The sequence below is a fragment of the Vanessa cardui genome, chromosome 14 (genome assembly GCF_905220365.1).
Source record: "Vanessa cardui chromosome 14, ilVanCard2.1, whole genome shotgun sequence".
Taxonomy (NCBI): Eukaryota; Metazoa; Arthropoda; class Insecta; order Lepidoptera; family Nymphalidae; genus Vanessa; species Vanessa cardui.
Genome location: NC_061136.1, coordinates 3,032,433 through 3,049,015, shown reverse-complemented (window position 1 = coordinate 3,049,015; position 16,583 = coordinate 3,032,433). Strand labels below are relative to the sequence as shown.

The window sequence follows — 16,583 nt, the reverse complement described above, 5'->3', positions numbered from 1 at the left end:
GTATCACTTAAAATAATAAGTATTGTGGCTTTATTTTCCCTTTTATATATAACCAATAATGATGTTGTTCGTGTGTAAGCAGGTGGGCATGTCGAGTGGTGTGTCAGGCGTGTCTGCGCTGGGAATGGGCTACGTGGGCGTGGAGAGCGTGTCGCGTTTGAATCCACGAGCGCCAGACTTTGCTCAGCGACATCCACTGCTGCAGCAGCAGCAACAACAGCAACAGCAGCAACAGCAACAGCAGCACAAGCATGCAGCGCAGGTACGACATTATTATAATTTAGTGTCCAAATATATATCGCTAAAGTAATTCCGTTTTAGTATAGTACGACACAACTTAGATGTCGCATCGGCAAAATTCGTAAAACCGATCACATCCGAATTAAGTACGCTATCCCAAATTATCAATATTTATTTCTCACGCGAATATGATCTTTGCACAAACGTAATAACTTGTAATATCATATGACCTAATATATTCGTCAATTTGACGCGTCGATTTACATACAGTTGTTTTCTCTGACGCGTGAATCTATAGCGACGAATAGCGTCGAATGGCGCGATATGGAGCTATTTCTATTGGTTGTGTAAATCGGCAGTAATCGGTTTTATTTTCAATCCATTGCATTTTCCGATGCTACATCTAATTTGTGTCTTACTATACGTTTAAGAACTAAATAAAACTTGATGTTTTTGTTACAGCAACTGTTCCCCGGTGGTAGCGGTGGCAACCTTAGCTCGATGCTGGCCATGTACCCACAGAGCGCGCCTAAGATGTCGCACGCGCCTCACGCCACGCACCACCCCTACCAGGTCAGTCAGAATTTTGTAAGTATCATTGGAACCAATTTTTTTTTATTTAAATCGCAGTAACGTGGGAGGCGGCACAGTTTATCTTAACCGTAAAGAATACGTTTTAATTTTTTTTTTTGATAAATTTTCTAGTGAAAGAAAACATTGTGATGCAAACTACATTACATAAATGAAAATCTGCTACTAGTGGTTGAAACTGTATTAGACCAGCATGGCGGCATTAGTTACAGGCCCTTACTTTCCATTTTATATCTTTGTCTTAAAAAAAATTACATAAATTGTCGGGTATCATATTCGTTATGTAAAATTTTGGAATAAATGAAGTTAATGTGGTTTTGAACTCGTATTTCCACAGTCGCTGATGGACCGCGGCGTAGGTGTGGGCGTGGGTGTGGGTGGTGTGGGCGCGTGGGGTGAAGAAGAGGAGCGTAAGCCGCGACCCATCGGTACCGAGCGGGCCTGGAAACTCACAGCTCCCGACGACTGGCACCACGCGCACCACCACCACCGCACCGATCACGACAGATACCAAGTATACATTGGTTTTATTTTGTTACAAATTCATGTGATTTTGATTATACCTATGTATGAGAGTTTCTTTCACTCTCTCTATTTATCTCACTCCCACATAAAACTCAATACCTTTTTATTAGACCAATCTGGGGCTTGAACCTAGAATCGGATCTGTGGCTTTAATTCTAGCCACTAAATGAACGAGGCAAACTCTTAATAACGTGTACTAACAAAACGATGACTATTAAAGGCAATATTTGCGCTGCAGCAAAACATGGGCATGGGCGGCGTTGGAGTGGGTGTGGGCGTAGGCGTGGGTGCAGAAGCATACGGCGGCGCCGGAGCGGTTGGAGGGGGCGCGGGGGGCGCCGCTACCGCCGCCGCACTCTCTATGATACATACGTTGCCGCTTCAATACCTACCGCCACCAGACCACCACCACTGGGACCAGCCGCCACATCACGCCGCCGATAAACAGGTGAACACGAAACTACTATGCTACCGCCTCAAATTCCACGTTGGTATCAATTGATTCAGCAGTAACTGAAGTCCTGAATTTTAGTTCAAATTGGTTAATTATTATAATTTTGTTTCTGCAGCAGGCCTGGAGCAAGTGGAGCCACTAGAGCGCCGACAGCCGCGCCTCCGCCTGCGGACCTATCCCACGAGGATTATATATAATTGTAACCCTTGGAAACGGTGTAGATATTAGTGAGAAAGAATTATATTATACAGATTATCTATATACATAATAGAGAAAATGTCCTATCGAGAAGAGAACTACTTATACTGTACGATCGACTGAAGTGAGCATTAAACGATTCATTATAATGAGACACGTGAGGGGAGCCGGATGTAGTTTTATTTGTTACTGCCGCTCGCGCCGACTGTAGCTGTAGAGCGTAGTCGCGGCACTCGCCTGTAGGCCGCTTGGAATGTGATTCCGATCGCTACGCGCGCCCTCTGTTATAAATATTTTACACTATATTATGGCATACGATATTGAGTTCGTTGAAAGGTACGCTCGCAGACCGTGACGGATTATTAAACGTGTAATAATAAATTTGCTTGTACATGAAGATTAAATATCATATATTGATGCACTGTAACCACTGGTGTTTTTAATAATACCACCTGTTTTTTCAATGATTCTTTTTTTATTAGGTTTATTTGGGTAATGTGTATTATATTATAAGTAAATTATTACCGAGGACTTACAATGTCTCGAATATGATTAAAGCAGGATAAGCGGTAAGTTCTAGGCAAATAAACCGTTATTGAAACATAATGAGTGTGTTCTTGAATAGGTCCTCACATAGAAGCCATATTATTTACTCTTATATTTACACTTCCCAAAAAACAGAAACATAATCAAGTAAATTTTATGTCTTATCTCATTTTTGCTGATTTTAATTTAAATAAGATATAATAAAATTTTATTAAGATTCATTACAAGACAATCTTATCTACCTCGAAGCACAATTGATAGCTTTGAATATGTTTAGTACTGAATGAAATATGTGATCAGATCTTTGTTTAATTTGACATTTTACTCAAAAAATACTAAAGTAGATAAATTTTATCTTATTATTTTAGACAATACTCTTACAATGATAAAGACTTTTACTTTTAAGATTGAAGATATTTTAATTATATTTGGCTGAGTTTTGAGACACAACACCATATTTAATAAAACTTTTAAAAGTATTTAAAAGAAACAATAAAACACATAAAGTTTCATTAGATTTACTAGTTAAAATAAAACATTAGAGATTCTTACTTATATGTAAAGTTCTTAAAAGAAACAATTGTAAAAATATATTATGAAAAACAACTTAAATGAGAACATACTCTCATCCAGAATTATTACTATTTCTTAATTATTTCAATGCTTTTCTTTAACAAGCATACAAAACAAATATGTAGCCGTCATGAAGAAAAGCTTGAAAAAACATTTACTCGTATATTATAGTTCTGTGTGTCGCGCCATGATCCTGCTTTCGAGATCTGCGTGTAACTTCTCCACCTTTCGAGTGTGTTTCTTTAACAACTGCTGCTGGTCAGCGAAGTGATCCATCTTGTCACCGGCGGCTGCAATCTATTATAAGGATGAAAAAAAATTCCATAAGTATATACTTAATATGTTGTTTTTACAAAAATAAACAATGCAGATGAAACAGATTAGATTTTACTAAATTGATGTAATCTGGTAGGCAGAATTTTCTCTCTCTCAGGTTTCAAATTGGCTTTTTAATAGAATATATAAATGAAAATCGAAATGGGTCTCTGGCAACTCAAATAGATACATTAAAGGACTTCTCATATGCAGGCGAATCAAAAAGGGTTATTTAATTTATATACGAAAAGAAACAAATGGGTTGTCACATTTGGGTATAGACATGACCAAACCAATTTTGGGCCTAAACAGTTGTTCTTGTTCTTACATATAAAAATATAAATTACATAAATTTCTTGCTACTCTTTTAAAAAAATCAATTAAATCAACATTTTTTTTCTTAAAATAAGCCTAAATATTTGAAATATTCTAGAAGTGATCTCATGCTACTTTTTATTTGCACTACCTAGTATCTTCAGTTATTTGTTGGATGTCGAAATGAATGGCGAATGGTCACCCAACTCAGAAATTTTCAGTAGAACGAGATTACAGAATTGCCGAATACCGGGCCAGTATTGGTCCATTACATTGACAATCCATATACTCTTTAACTTTACATTTAAACAATACAAAAAAAAATAGAAAAATAAATAACCTTACTATGATGTTTTTCATAATTGCTTACTTGGTCTGCGTGCAATGTGCGAAGTTTTAAAAGTCGGGATTCATAATGTTGTAGTTCAACCTGAAAAAAATACAATTTTTTTTTATATTGAAAAATCGAAGAACATACATTAATTACAACCTAAAAGGAGTACAACAAACTATTATTCATATTTTATGAAAATGTTTTGTGTATCATGTTTGATAACTTTTGATCACAACTATATGTTTTAACAATGCAGGCATTATAAAATTCAGCTTTTTACAAGTAAATATACATAATTCATAAATTACTTCATATTTTTTTAAATCAACTTACTTTTAATGATGCTAATTCTTCAACAGTAAAATTAGCAGCTGCTGCTATACGCCATAGTCCTTGCACTTTCGGTTCAATAAATTCTTTATTATTTGGTCCTATAAGCAAAAGGTACATATTTATTAATAAAATTTACTATTTTATCCCCTTTAAGTAAATATATCAAGTTCAACCCATACATTTACATAAATTTTCAATGTAATAAAATTATCAGAATATTGCAATTTTGAAAATTTTATACTTATTTAAATGTTTTCAATTTTAATATCCTATATTTAAAAAAAAAACATCAAACCTTTAGCAGCAATCCTCTGTAACCTGTCATAACCATCTCTCAAACCTCTGTGCTTTTCTCGGACTAAATTAGCTCTATTGACAAAGTCTTTACTAAGATTCTCTCCATTGTCTTTCTCATAATTGATTTCATTAAACTTATCAATTTCTTCATCATCTACTGCATCTTTAATGAATAGACAAAATTATTTTTATAATTCATACATATTAATGATTCACAATTAAAATATGATACATTGGCAATTTGTAAAAGAATACAACACAACAGATTACTTTTAATAAATTTAAAAAAGGAACATTGATTTATTTAAAATGAATAAGTTGAAAAACATGGTTGTTTCTTATATGTATCAATAGTTGAGCACAAAGGAGGGAATATTTTTAAAAAATTAATAAAGCGTTACTATAAATATTATTTACACAGAATATGAATTAGATTAATCCTAACTAACATAATAAGTCAAACCAAATAATTTTACCTAACAAGCAGAAGGAAATGAATGAAATATTAAATAATATATGTGCTTAAAATGTTAAAATAATAAGTCATACTTTTATGAGCTTCTGAATCAACTGTCTCCATATTAACTAACAAATCATGGTATTGATCTATTTTTTCCTGATGATGCATAAATTCTTCCCTTAAAGCTGATAACTCTTCACTCGTAAATCCAGAAGCCTCGGCTTTAGCCCAGAGCATGTTGAGTTTTTTATCCTTAAAAAGGCTCTTATTGATATATCCATCCATTGCAGAGTTGTACGCCTACAATGTTATGAAAATTTTATCATCTATATTATATTTACCTACATATCGTTAATTCTATTATTTCTTAAAATATAAAAATATGGATTGCTTGCTATCCTAAAGTAAATTAATTAATTGTTACCAATGTATCACATATATGTTGTGTATATAATTTTATCACACTATCAACTCAAAACAGATGTCAATGACACTGAAATCATTGCAATGCCCTACTTATCTGGTATATCAATCATAATTAGTCTCCCAGTTAGTGATACTTTTAAAGACATGTGACTTTTTATAACCTTTGTTTTTCATAAAATGAAATGTGATATGCAGAACAATCAGTCAACCCATTATTAAGAAAGGTTATAAAATATCACACTACATATATACTAGCAACCCGCCCCAGCTTTGAATGAGTGCAATGCTGATATTAAATATTCTACAGATTTTTTTTTGTGTCTTTACTACAATGGCCATCTATTATTTACAAAAACCTTCCTCTCAAATCACTATAACTATTAAAAAACACTGCATTAAAATCTGTAGCATAATTTTAAAGATCTAAGCATACATAGGGACAGACAGGGTAAGCAACTTTGTTTTAAAGTATGCAATGATACATATCATACTATCAAGGGGGCGGAGCGCTTACATTTATTGTAGGTGAAACCACAGCAGTGACTAGTTTAATATAAGTTTAATGACTTACAGGATCTTGTTTTTGCCTTTCGGGTACATCTTCAAAATGTTCTAGTAGACCATATAAAGACATAATGTTCGTTAATTTACGCCGCAACTCTGCCTCCTTCAGACCTTCTTTATCGCCTCCTTCGCTTTTAACTCTCTTATAAGTAATTTCCTCTTTGTCTTGAATCATTAAATCACTGTATAGCGATTTCAATTTTGGTTCAGTTAGGCGCTGTAATTTATAAAGTATTTAAAATATTATAAATATTATGAATACGGTGTTAATGAAAAAACTTAATGAATGTATTTGAATACCTGTTGAGCTTTTACCCAAACGATATTCAATTTATTCATTCTAAACGGCTTTTCAAGTGTTCTAAAATTCACATCTTTTATCTTTTTATCTACTATCTTCTTTTCGTTTGATGAACGACTATACTTGTTTTCACTAAGAACGCAAGTAATAAACAATGTTAAAATAACAAAACTTATACATCGCTGTAGAATCATATTAATTTCCTCTAAGAAGTCCCACACTAAAAATCTTATATCTTCTCAATTCACTGCACCAAAAGAAATTTTAACGTTAGTTAACATAAGAAATAAATAATTGATCAAATGATATATATTATGTACAGTCGTGAATCGCGGTATACAATATATTTCCTTCAATGACGTTTTTCGTTACTGATTGTCAGGATGTCAGGTGTCAGACAGTCGGTCAATTTATTTTGGTGGTTTTATGACTTTACTCAGAGTATTAATAACGAAAAATATATATAATCTGTGAAGAGTATGTATAAAATTCGTAATAACAAACCCATGACAAATATTACCTATGTATAGTATTTATTCCTTTCAAATATATTTATGTAATTTGAGTAAATAATTATGCAGCCTATGTACTCTTCCATAAACAATAGATTTTCTCTGAAGAAGCTGCTTTTCCCAATATTTAGTAAAAGTGAATTTAAAATGCAAAATTAATACAGAATATTACATTTAGTTTGATTTTTTTTTTTGATTTATTGCATATAATGATTAATATTTCAAAATATAATCAGTATCTTATAATATGTTATAATATGTTGAATATCTTTCTAATATGTTTGAAATTAATTTATTCATTATATAAATTGTCATTGAGTTGAACAGCAAACGCATTACCGATTAACGGTAAATTAAAAACAATGTAACAAAAAATAACGTAAAGTATAGTGAAAATAACATATATGTCATAAATATAGTTATTTTAATTAAAAACGATGAATGATTGAATCATTAGACCTTTAGCTTATTTTATTTAAAAATGTAAATAGTTATAAAATCCAATTTTTTACTAAGCATTTGGTATGATTCATTTAATAATATTATTTGCTAAAGCAATTTAGAATAAGCTTTTTTTTCTGTATTCTGAAAAACTGGAATACACGAATAGGTAAATATATGAACTAACTAAATATTTTTATATCAAGTTCTAATATGTAAAAGAAAAACTGAATTTTCCATGACTTATATTGACAAAATTATAAAATAATTTAGCTTATCAATACTTTTTTACTCATTGTATTACTATTCAAAGTATCCGAATCTATTGTAACTTCAAGTTTTACTAATGACATTTGAACGGAAAAAGTAGACATTGTAGTGTAGACTTGTAGATGTACGAAAGTAGGTACCTACGCAAACTTGCTACTCGCTACCTACAACTAGTGTTCGTGGTCAGTCGGACTGTTGACGCTCTGATTGAAATATTTTATTTTGATAAAAATGGCTTCGATTCTTTGATAGTTTTTGTCTGATCTCGTTTGATTTTATTGTTTAAACAGTTTACTAAGCTGATTCATAGTTATACTGAAATAAATATTAAACAACTCATAATGGGAGTCTGCTATCTGCTATCTTCCTGTCTAAAACTGCATCTCAAATCTTGAACGTGAACGATACGTCCAATAATCGGAACTTTCTCTTGATGCGTTGCGACTGTGAGTGAACTGTAAACTGTTACTCAACACTCGGTTGTGCAAAGAGGTCCGCGCGATTTAATTCTTATGATACATAACGGTAGTTTATAATTGACGTCAGGCGTGTGAAGATCAGCTTGAGGATATTCATGCGGTGTAATGTTTAGAGTGTTGTGATGGTGGAACGCGAAGGGATGAGGCGCGGTGGCTGCGGCTGGGGCGGCGGTGTTCTTGGCCGCTGGTCCCTCCGCCGATTGCTCTTAGACAGCCCTCTAGTTGGAAGGAGGCTGGCTCATTCAGGTTAGTGAGATGATAACAAGATTTAAAAGTTCAACAGTTCATATTTCTGAAAGGAAGTTCCTAGTTATTGCTCTGCAATAACCATATTTATGCATTAGTTTGAATTAAAATTAAAAGTTACAGTTATTTTATAGAGCACCTTTGTTTATATTTTATCCTAAAATGCATTAAGCAATTCTGATCTTGACAACTCTTTTGCATGGGTACCACATTCAGCTCAGTTTATGAATCAGACAAGAATTCATATTAAAACAAAATACTATCAATATAAAAAATCTAAGTACATAATCCCAATAGGAACACTTTTGTTTTGATTGTTTTTTAATTATTTTTATCAATTCCTTCACAAAAGATATCATTGCAATAACAATGAGTTAATTGTTACTACTTTTTAATTATAACTATAAGATGCTATGCTCATTCATTCAAGGAAGATACATCAGTTTTTATTGTTCTTAAATTTTTATGATTACAATCAATTGTGAGACATTGAAACAATATAAGGTCTCCAATCAAATAGGTCATTGCCATCACTTTGTCATGCTGTTAATATTAACCTCTGTTTTTTTTAAATATGGAATCCAATCTTTTCGTCCTGTAATCATTCATACTAAAACAACAAGCAATATGGTAAACAAAACACTTAAAAAAAAGGTTTTCTTTTTATTATTTTAACTTATTGTTTTAAATGACACATCAAATAATGAATCATATATATGTGAGTGATACTTTAAAGTCACTTCTTATATAAATTATTTTTCATTTTCTAAAAGATAATATTTGCCTTTCAATATCCTTTTTTTTAATCTGAAAAATTTGTCGAACAATGAAGTAGTTTTCATGTGATTCTTACTATGATTTAGTTATAAAAATCAGTCATTGTTCTTTATAAAACAATTATGAGATATTTTTTTATCGTTTATTAGATACATACATGCCATTAACATGGAATCTATGAAGTCATTCCATTACAAAGTTCTTGGATTTCCCTTTTTGTTAATTGAACGTCTGTTGTTTTTTTTAATAAAATGATTGAATAGCATTCGCTATTTAAATATATTATAGTATCATGTCAAATTGTTGATTGTATCAAAGTGAATGTAAGAAATAGCAAGTACTTTGACCATAGACTGTCTAATATGCTAATGGTGCCAGTAATAAGCCTTGATATTATGGCAGTAATAAAATGTGCCTTTGTTAACATATGCATGTATAATTACACTGTATTCTTGTATTCTGTTTATAAATTATAACAAAATATCTATTCTTATACCTTTATAAACAAAACAGTTTGTAATGTATATAGTCAATTAAATAATTTCCATTTACAAGATAATTAATCTAATAGTAAATTCACATTACTTATTCAATAATCTTTGTAACAGTCACGGCATTTACTTACATTAAAGTCGGTATTAATTTCTTAACAAAAAAACTTTTATGCTATTAGGTATATAAAGCTGATGCAAATTTAAGTCCTGTCTATGACGAAATGTTTATGACTATATATTTTACATGTGACATTCTGTTCTATGTATATTTACCCAATTAATAAACAGTTAAATTTAACAGTGCCACTGGTGAATGTATAATTCATTATTAGATGACACATTGCACAACACCTTAACCCAAATACAGTAAGGTCGACCTTACTATTTAAATAAAGAAACATTACTTAGAATTTAATTAAAACAAAGCTAAGGAAGCAACCAACAAATTTAAAAAAAGGGTATATGCTTAAAAATAGACTTTTTTTTTGTTATAATCATGTATAACCAAAATATAACATAACTGTATTATTTTTTAGATTATCTGTGCTCATATAAGTAATTTAAATACAATCATATACTATCTTATCTGTGGGTTATTTTGATAATGCTATACTTATATTACTATGTTAATAGGAAATTGATTCATTTATGAGAGTTATGATTTTAGATTTAAATAAATATTAAAGATTTAATAAAACCTCATTGGTGTCTGTAATTTTGAATCAGACACATCTTGGAATGCTTATAGTTAAGTGTTGATAACTGATAATTATACTACTAAATTAATATTTTATGCCAAACAATCAATTTGTAGATAGCACCATGTTTATTATTTAAACTACTGACTAATTTCATTTATTTAATTATTATATTTAAACATAATAAGTATTTCCTTTTAATTAATGTTGTGTAATTATTATTGGCCCTTAGCTAATCAGGTCAATGATCATCTAGCCCAATGCACAACAAGAAAAGTAATGCATAAGAATATTTACAATATATAAAAAGTTGGTTTGTCTTGGTCTGGCTATGAATTTGTTGTAATTCATGGATTTTATATATTTACAGCAACATGAAACTGTTAATTTGAAGCAAAGGTTTACTTTAAGATACTATATAAACACTTTGTCTCTTAAGTTTATATGAATAAGGCTTAGAATTGCATAATAAGCAACAAGTTGTTACTATTGAAGTTTCTTTTCATTGTTGCCTTGTCTGCTAATAAAATGGAATGATGTTATGTATTAAATTCCTGATTTAATTACCTCTTGAACATATTACTTTCTTTATACAAAAAAAACGTAAAAGACGAAAGTTGTTTTTTTTTCAAAGATTTAAAAAAGCTATAATATAATCTGTTCTATGATGAAATAATATTTATCACCAAGGTTGAAGCACGTGAAAACTTATTCAGCCGTTATAGGAAGTGCACATGACCACACATGTTTCCTTTCTGTCAATCCCATTATAAAAAGTATCATGATATCGTTTTTTTTTAACAGTTGGCTATAAAAAGCAGAGGAAACACAATATTGTTTTAAAAATAAACATTATACACTATTGAGTACAAGGCTTTACATTCACTCGTGTCTCATCGAGCCTCGTCTCGAATTAAACTTCGCGATAAATTATTTATTTAAAAAGAATCCTTGAAGGATTAAAATTATGAAATTTAAGATGTAAAATATCGTTTCTTTATTCTTTAAGAATGAAGTGCTAGCATTTATCTTATTTCCTTGCTGTCGCTACTTTGTTCTTTACGTCAGTGAGAAAATGTATTTGGCACACTAGTGCGGTCGGCCGCCTGCCTGACGCCGTCCCTTCAGAGTGTTTTACTGGAGGGTTGGTTTTTCATCATAACAAGTGTTATTGTCTTACATTACTAAGCCAGCTCCCACGATACCTGCGGTTGGGAACTGTCGGAAATCTCACGTTCTTCAAGAGAATTAAATCATTGACTGGATTTTCCGAGTTCGTCGTAAACACACGCCGACGTTTCCTGTCAATAATATTAAGGGAACATTCAATTTATTAAGTATAAGTAATGTATGAGACGTCCAAAGCCTTGTAGCCAAATTATAAGTTGTGTGATTATTCAAATGTCGTTCAAAGGCTATCTCTTACAGCTTATTTTTTTTTTTTTTCATGTAGTAAAGGCTTAATTTACGTCCATAATACCTAATATACATGTACTGTATTTTTATTATAAATTTAATTTAATATTGGGTCATTATTGTTACTTAAATATACGAATATAATAGCGAAATTTATTTTCTTAATGGCCTACATTTTGTGAGTTCTCTCATAAGTATGTCACGATTGAATAAAGAATGACTCATACATGCTTTATATAGAAAGTGTAAGATAATTTAAATTTGGAATAAATCAAATGCATTATCAACCGTTATCAATTTGTGCACGTGATATCTTAAAGCCTAATAATGTGCTTTATTTCTATCTCTTTCTAATTCTAATAGTACGGTATTGTTTTCACAAACTATCCATCTACCCGCTAACAGATCACTCGTACCGTTACGAACTGAAAGTAGTCAAACGACAGTTATATGATTAATTACACAACCAGCACAGTATATTTCATTACTGCTGAACTTATATTTTTAAAGTTTTAAAATTAAAAAAAAACTCGTTTCTACGATCATTATATAGTGTATAATTACCTAACCTGTTTTTAACCAATTGTGTTATAAACTGGTTATAACAAGGGTTTCTCGGTGGAAGACAAACCATATTAAGAATGGAAACAACAACAGCCTGTATATTTCCCACTGATGGGTTAAGGCCCCTTTCGAGTAGAAGGAGGATGGAAATAATTTCAAATCTATCTGTACTTATAAAATCGTTTTTCCTGACTATCTATTAATGCACAGTCAAAACCCAATACAACAAAATTTAAACTTGGGAAACACATATATTTTATATACTCATGTGAGTATCCGCTATAAAACGGTTTTAAGATATTTCAACTTTAAGAGGGGGAAATGGGGAAGTAAATGTGTGAATTATATTCGCACGAAGAACGGACGTCTATTCATATAAACATGTGCCAATAGTCACTGTAATCGGTCAAACGTAGCCGATGCCTATTCATCTCGAAGAGATCGTATGTTTTTATTACAAATAAGATTATCATTGCATACTATAAAACAAAGTCACTTGCCGCTGTCAGTCCTTATGTACACTTAGATCTATAAACTTACGCTACTGATTTTGATGCGGTTATTTTTAATAAATAGAGTAATTTGCGAGGAAAATTTTTGTATATAATACATGTACAATATAATAAAGGAACAAGAAAAAAACTTTAGTATATTTAGTTTTAGCATAGCACTCGTTCGAATCTCGGGGCGGGGCGCTAGTGTTTATATAAATCTGAATCAGTGTGAAACTAGACACGTCTAAATCTAAGTTGTCATTGTTAGGAATAGGTTTATGTAATTAATGATGTAATTAACTTTTTAATGTTATTATATATATGTGAAAGTTTGTGTTTGGATGTTACTCAATCACGCCTGACTATAATAGTTATAAAATTTAGAAGATACACGTGTCAGAATGACATAGTACTGTAAGTCGATTGTCATCATGTCGCGAGTGAAATACGAAGTGAATTCTAATAGAATCGCACTGCTGATGCGAATTAAACTTAATACTATATTACTTACTATATTATAACTTAATATTTAGGTAATTGCCAAAAGCTAGTAACGAACATTTTCATTTTGATTTTCGTCCGGAAAAACGGGTGCCTAAGAAACTAAAGTTAAGTGGGATAGTATTATTTGTATGTTAGTAAGTATGGCCTTCTGGTTTGTCCTTCTCATTTGATTACATTCCAAGTTTTTCAACGTCCTTGACTCGTGCCAAAAGCTGGCGGATAACAGCTCGCTTCTTTTTGTAAGTGCATAAATATGAGAAAGAAAACATTGTTGCTATAATTATTCTTATTTACGACGATTTGTAAAAAAACCTAAAGCCCTACATCGTGTTTCAAGTAGTCTTTGGGACTCGTTTATATATTAAATGATTACACATACAGCCATTTGTAACGGTGTCTCAAAAATATGTACATTTTTTTTTGAGTTCACCGTTACAGAAGTAGGTATATGTGCCAACGGTAAAAGTTTTCGACCGCATTATTTAACATTTTAATAAGACTTAATTTTATGCCTATTGATGATAATAATCATTACTCTAGTAGGCTCGTGCGCTTTTGTATTGGCTCTTCGGAATGTGAAAACCCTACTACCGGTAGGTGCAGGCATTTCCGGTGTAAGGAATAGCTTAGGTATATTCCTACAGAATCAGTATCAATAGATGTTGACTACCAGTATTAGACACAAGTGCTCGATTGCAAGTTGCAAATAAAATATAAATAAGAAATAATACATAGACACAGGGGCTCGATTGCAAGTTCCCAACATACTTAATTAAAAAAAAAATTAAAGCAATATATAAAGTTTTGTAGTGTCTGACCATTGAATAAATTGATTTTCTTCTACATAATAAAACAATTCTATATATACTTTTTTTTTCCCTAAGTTCATTTTCAAATTAAAAAACTGGATTCCATTTGAAATTTAGTTTGTTATGGTTTAATTATTTTTGTTATACAAACTATGAATTCATTAAATACTTACTATACTTTTGAAATTCGGTCAATTACTTCCTAATTTTTTTTATGTTCTTTATGACAAAGCTCCGCAAGTCTTTACAACATCTAGACATGGCACGTGTAGCCCAAGTAATTTCTTCTATGGCTTTGACTTTATTTACACATCTTTTAAATAACCTGTCTCCATATATGTGATTCTCTAATACCAATAAATCATAGTTTTTCTTAGTCATCACCGTGATATCATCAGCTGCCTAACTTGACAAGTTAAAGTTTTGTTTTTTATTCGAGAACTATCCACTGATTTCGATGATTCGGTTGGTATTTGTAACTGATATTTGTATTTATCTATGCTTTTTTAGTTTCGACGTTAAACTTTTACGTATTGTGTTTTTTAGTATTGATACTTCTATTTCTGGAAGTTATATTTATATTTGAGCTATACTAATATTATAAAGATGTATATTTGATTTGATTAAGAGTCGAGATGGCCCAGTGGTTAGAACGGGTGCATCTTAACCGATGATTGCGGGTTCAAACCCAGCAAGCACCGCTGATTCATGTGCTTAATTTGTCTTTATAATTAATCTCGTGCTCAGCGGTGAAGGTAAACATCGTGAGGAAACCAACATGTGACAAATTTCATAGAAATTATGCCACATGTGTATTCCACCAACCCGCATTGGAACAGCGTAGTGGAATATGTTCCAAAACCTTCTCCTCAAAAGGAGAGGAGGCATTTAGCCCAGCAGTGGGAATTTACAGGCTGTTGTTGTTGTTGTATATTTGATTGTATGTTGGTAATCTCTGCAAATATTGATCAAATTTTAAGTTCAGTGATTAAGCCGAGACGATCGCCCAAATAAGATAAGCATCCTTTTCTTTTTGATAATAAGAATTTAATACATAGAAGATAACATTATTGCCTGATCAAAATACCTGCCGTGTAACATTGTGAAATAATTTGTTTACAAATTTAATTACTAAATCATATAAACAAATCGCGCATGTAAATAACAATGAAATTTTATGATTCACTAAACAAAAACTGTCCGATATTATAAATAATACACCTCACGGTCGTTCGAATTCGACTAAATGAATTGCGGTCATTTGACCGTAACTTGTGCGCGAAATCTCAGTACCGAATACCGTGTCTAGTAGTATACGTATAAGTCAATGGCTTATTGAAATACGGTACGACGCAAATGAGTGGAGCAGTAACATTTAACGTGGGCTAAGTCGCGCAGAGAAACTAGTTATTATATACATATGTAAGTATAGTACGACAAGTACATATTATTGTCGATTCATATAACCAAATGAAATAGCTCCCTTTCGCGCAATTCGATGTTATTCGTCGCTATAGATTTTCGCATCAGTTCAATCCGAGAAAACAAGTGCGTAAATCGACGTGTCAAATTGACGAATATATTAGGTCATATGATATTATCCTTGTGTAAAGATATAAATATTGATGATTTGAGATAACGTACTTAATTCGGATGTGATTGGTTTTACGAATTTTGCCGATACTACATCTAAGTTGTGTCGTACTATACCCACCTGTCATAATATCGTCGACCATGTGACTTTGGATGGTATTCGCCGTGTCTGTAATCACAACAACAAGCGTCTACTTACACAGACGTATTGAAAATAAGTAAAATGTGTAAAAAAAACAATGTAATCGCGCCAAGATTGTTATCAGTAAATCTATGACTATCTTAATAAATTACGCATATTTTCTATGTATATCTTATCGATAAATTGAAATTTATAAATTATTTGTACTCGCTAAAAGCATGTGTCATAGTTATTTTGATATGTTTAATTAGTTATTACCATATGAGGAAAGTGATTACTGTTTCACGGTCTAAGTTCTGACGTCAAATATTTGATTAACCGATTAACACCGTAAAATATTCTAGTTTATTATTCCTTATTTTTAATATAATTAATCATATTAATTATACACCAGTCATGACTATAAGTTCAAAAGAGAGATAATAAGTAATACAGACTATCATTTTTATAATTAAAATGAAATGTATGAAACTCAATTGATACTTCAGAACTTACTAGCTTTATAGCACAATTTCACACGCACTAAACGTTCCTGCTTTGTCAGCCTGTCCTGAGATTAACATGTTCGAACAAAAAAATAAATTATCAGCTTTCGTATTTTTAATTTATAGTATTTTCTTGTATTTAAAAAAAAATCATATTTAATCTTGAATACTGAAGATTTATTTATGT

General features: G+C 31.4%; 3 protein-coding genes across 16 annotated transcripts in view; 2 read left to right on the top strand and 1 right to left on the bottom strand.

The window, feature by feature from the left end:
* Window positions 1–2,614, top strand: part of LOC124535200 (ankyrin repeat and KH domain-containing protein mask) — a 38,558-nt gene extending 35,944 nt beyond the window's left edge. For 11 of the 13 annotated variants that reach the window (XM_047111308.1, XM_047111307.1, XM_047111315.1 and 8 more), the window contains 5 exons: window positions 83–262; window positions 703–828; window positions 1,169–1,345; window positions 1,595–1,804; window positions 1,926–2,614. In XM_047111308.1, the coding sequence (XP_046967264.1) occupies window positions 83–262; window positions 703–828; window positions 1,169–1,345; window positions 1,595–1,804; window positions 1,926–1,952 (720 nt within the window). In that variant the 3' untranslated portion in view covers window positions 1,953–2,614. The remainder of the gene's footprint in view (window positions 1–82; window positions 263–702; window positions 829–1,168; window positions 1,346–1,594; window positions 1,805–1,925) is intronic. The other 2 variants (XM_047111305.1, XM_047111304.1) reach the window with 2 other exon arrangements.
* A 442-nt stretch (window positions 2,615–3,056) lies between these two features.
* LOC124535202 (alpha-2-macroglobulin receptor-associated protein) lies at window positions 3,057–6,786 on the bottom strand. Of its 2 annotated transcripts, none has more exons than XM_047111316.1 (7): window positions 6,472–6,786; window positions 6,179–6,388; window positions 5,271–5,481; window positions 4,720–4,884; window positions 4,425–4,522; window positions 4,098–4,187; window positions 3,057–3,424 (listed from the first exon to the last, which is right to left on the bottom strand). In XM_047111316.1, the coding sequence occupies exons 1-7, from the start codon at window positions 6,664–6,666 to the stop codon at window positions 3,293–3,295; spliced, it is 1,101 nt and encodes a 366-aa protein (XP_046967272.1). In that variant the 5' UTR covers window positions 6,667–6,786; the 3' UTR covers window positions 3,057–3,292. The 2 variants fall into 2 exon arrangements, with proteins under 2 accessions (XP_046967272.1, XP_046967273.1); XM_047111317.1 differs by having other exon boundaries at window positions 4,128–4,187.
* A 1,004-nt stretch (window positions 6,787–7,790) lies between these two features.
* LOC124535186 (E3 ubiquitin-protein ligase RNF19B-like) overlaps window positions 7,791–16,583 on the top strand; it is a 64,401-nt gene continuing 55,608 nt past the window's right edge. The window contains exon 1 of the mRNA XM_047111285.1: window positions 7,791–8,420. Within this exon, the coding sequence (XP_046967241.1) occupies window positions 8,297–8,420 (124 nt within the window). The 5' untranslated portion in view covers window positions 7,791–8,296. The remainder of the gene's footprint in view (window positions 8,421–16,583) is intronic.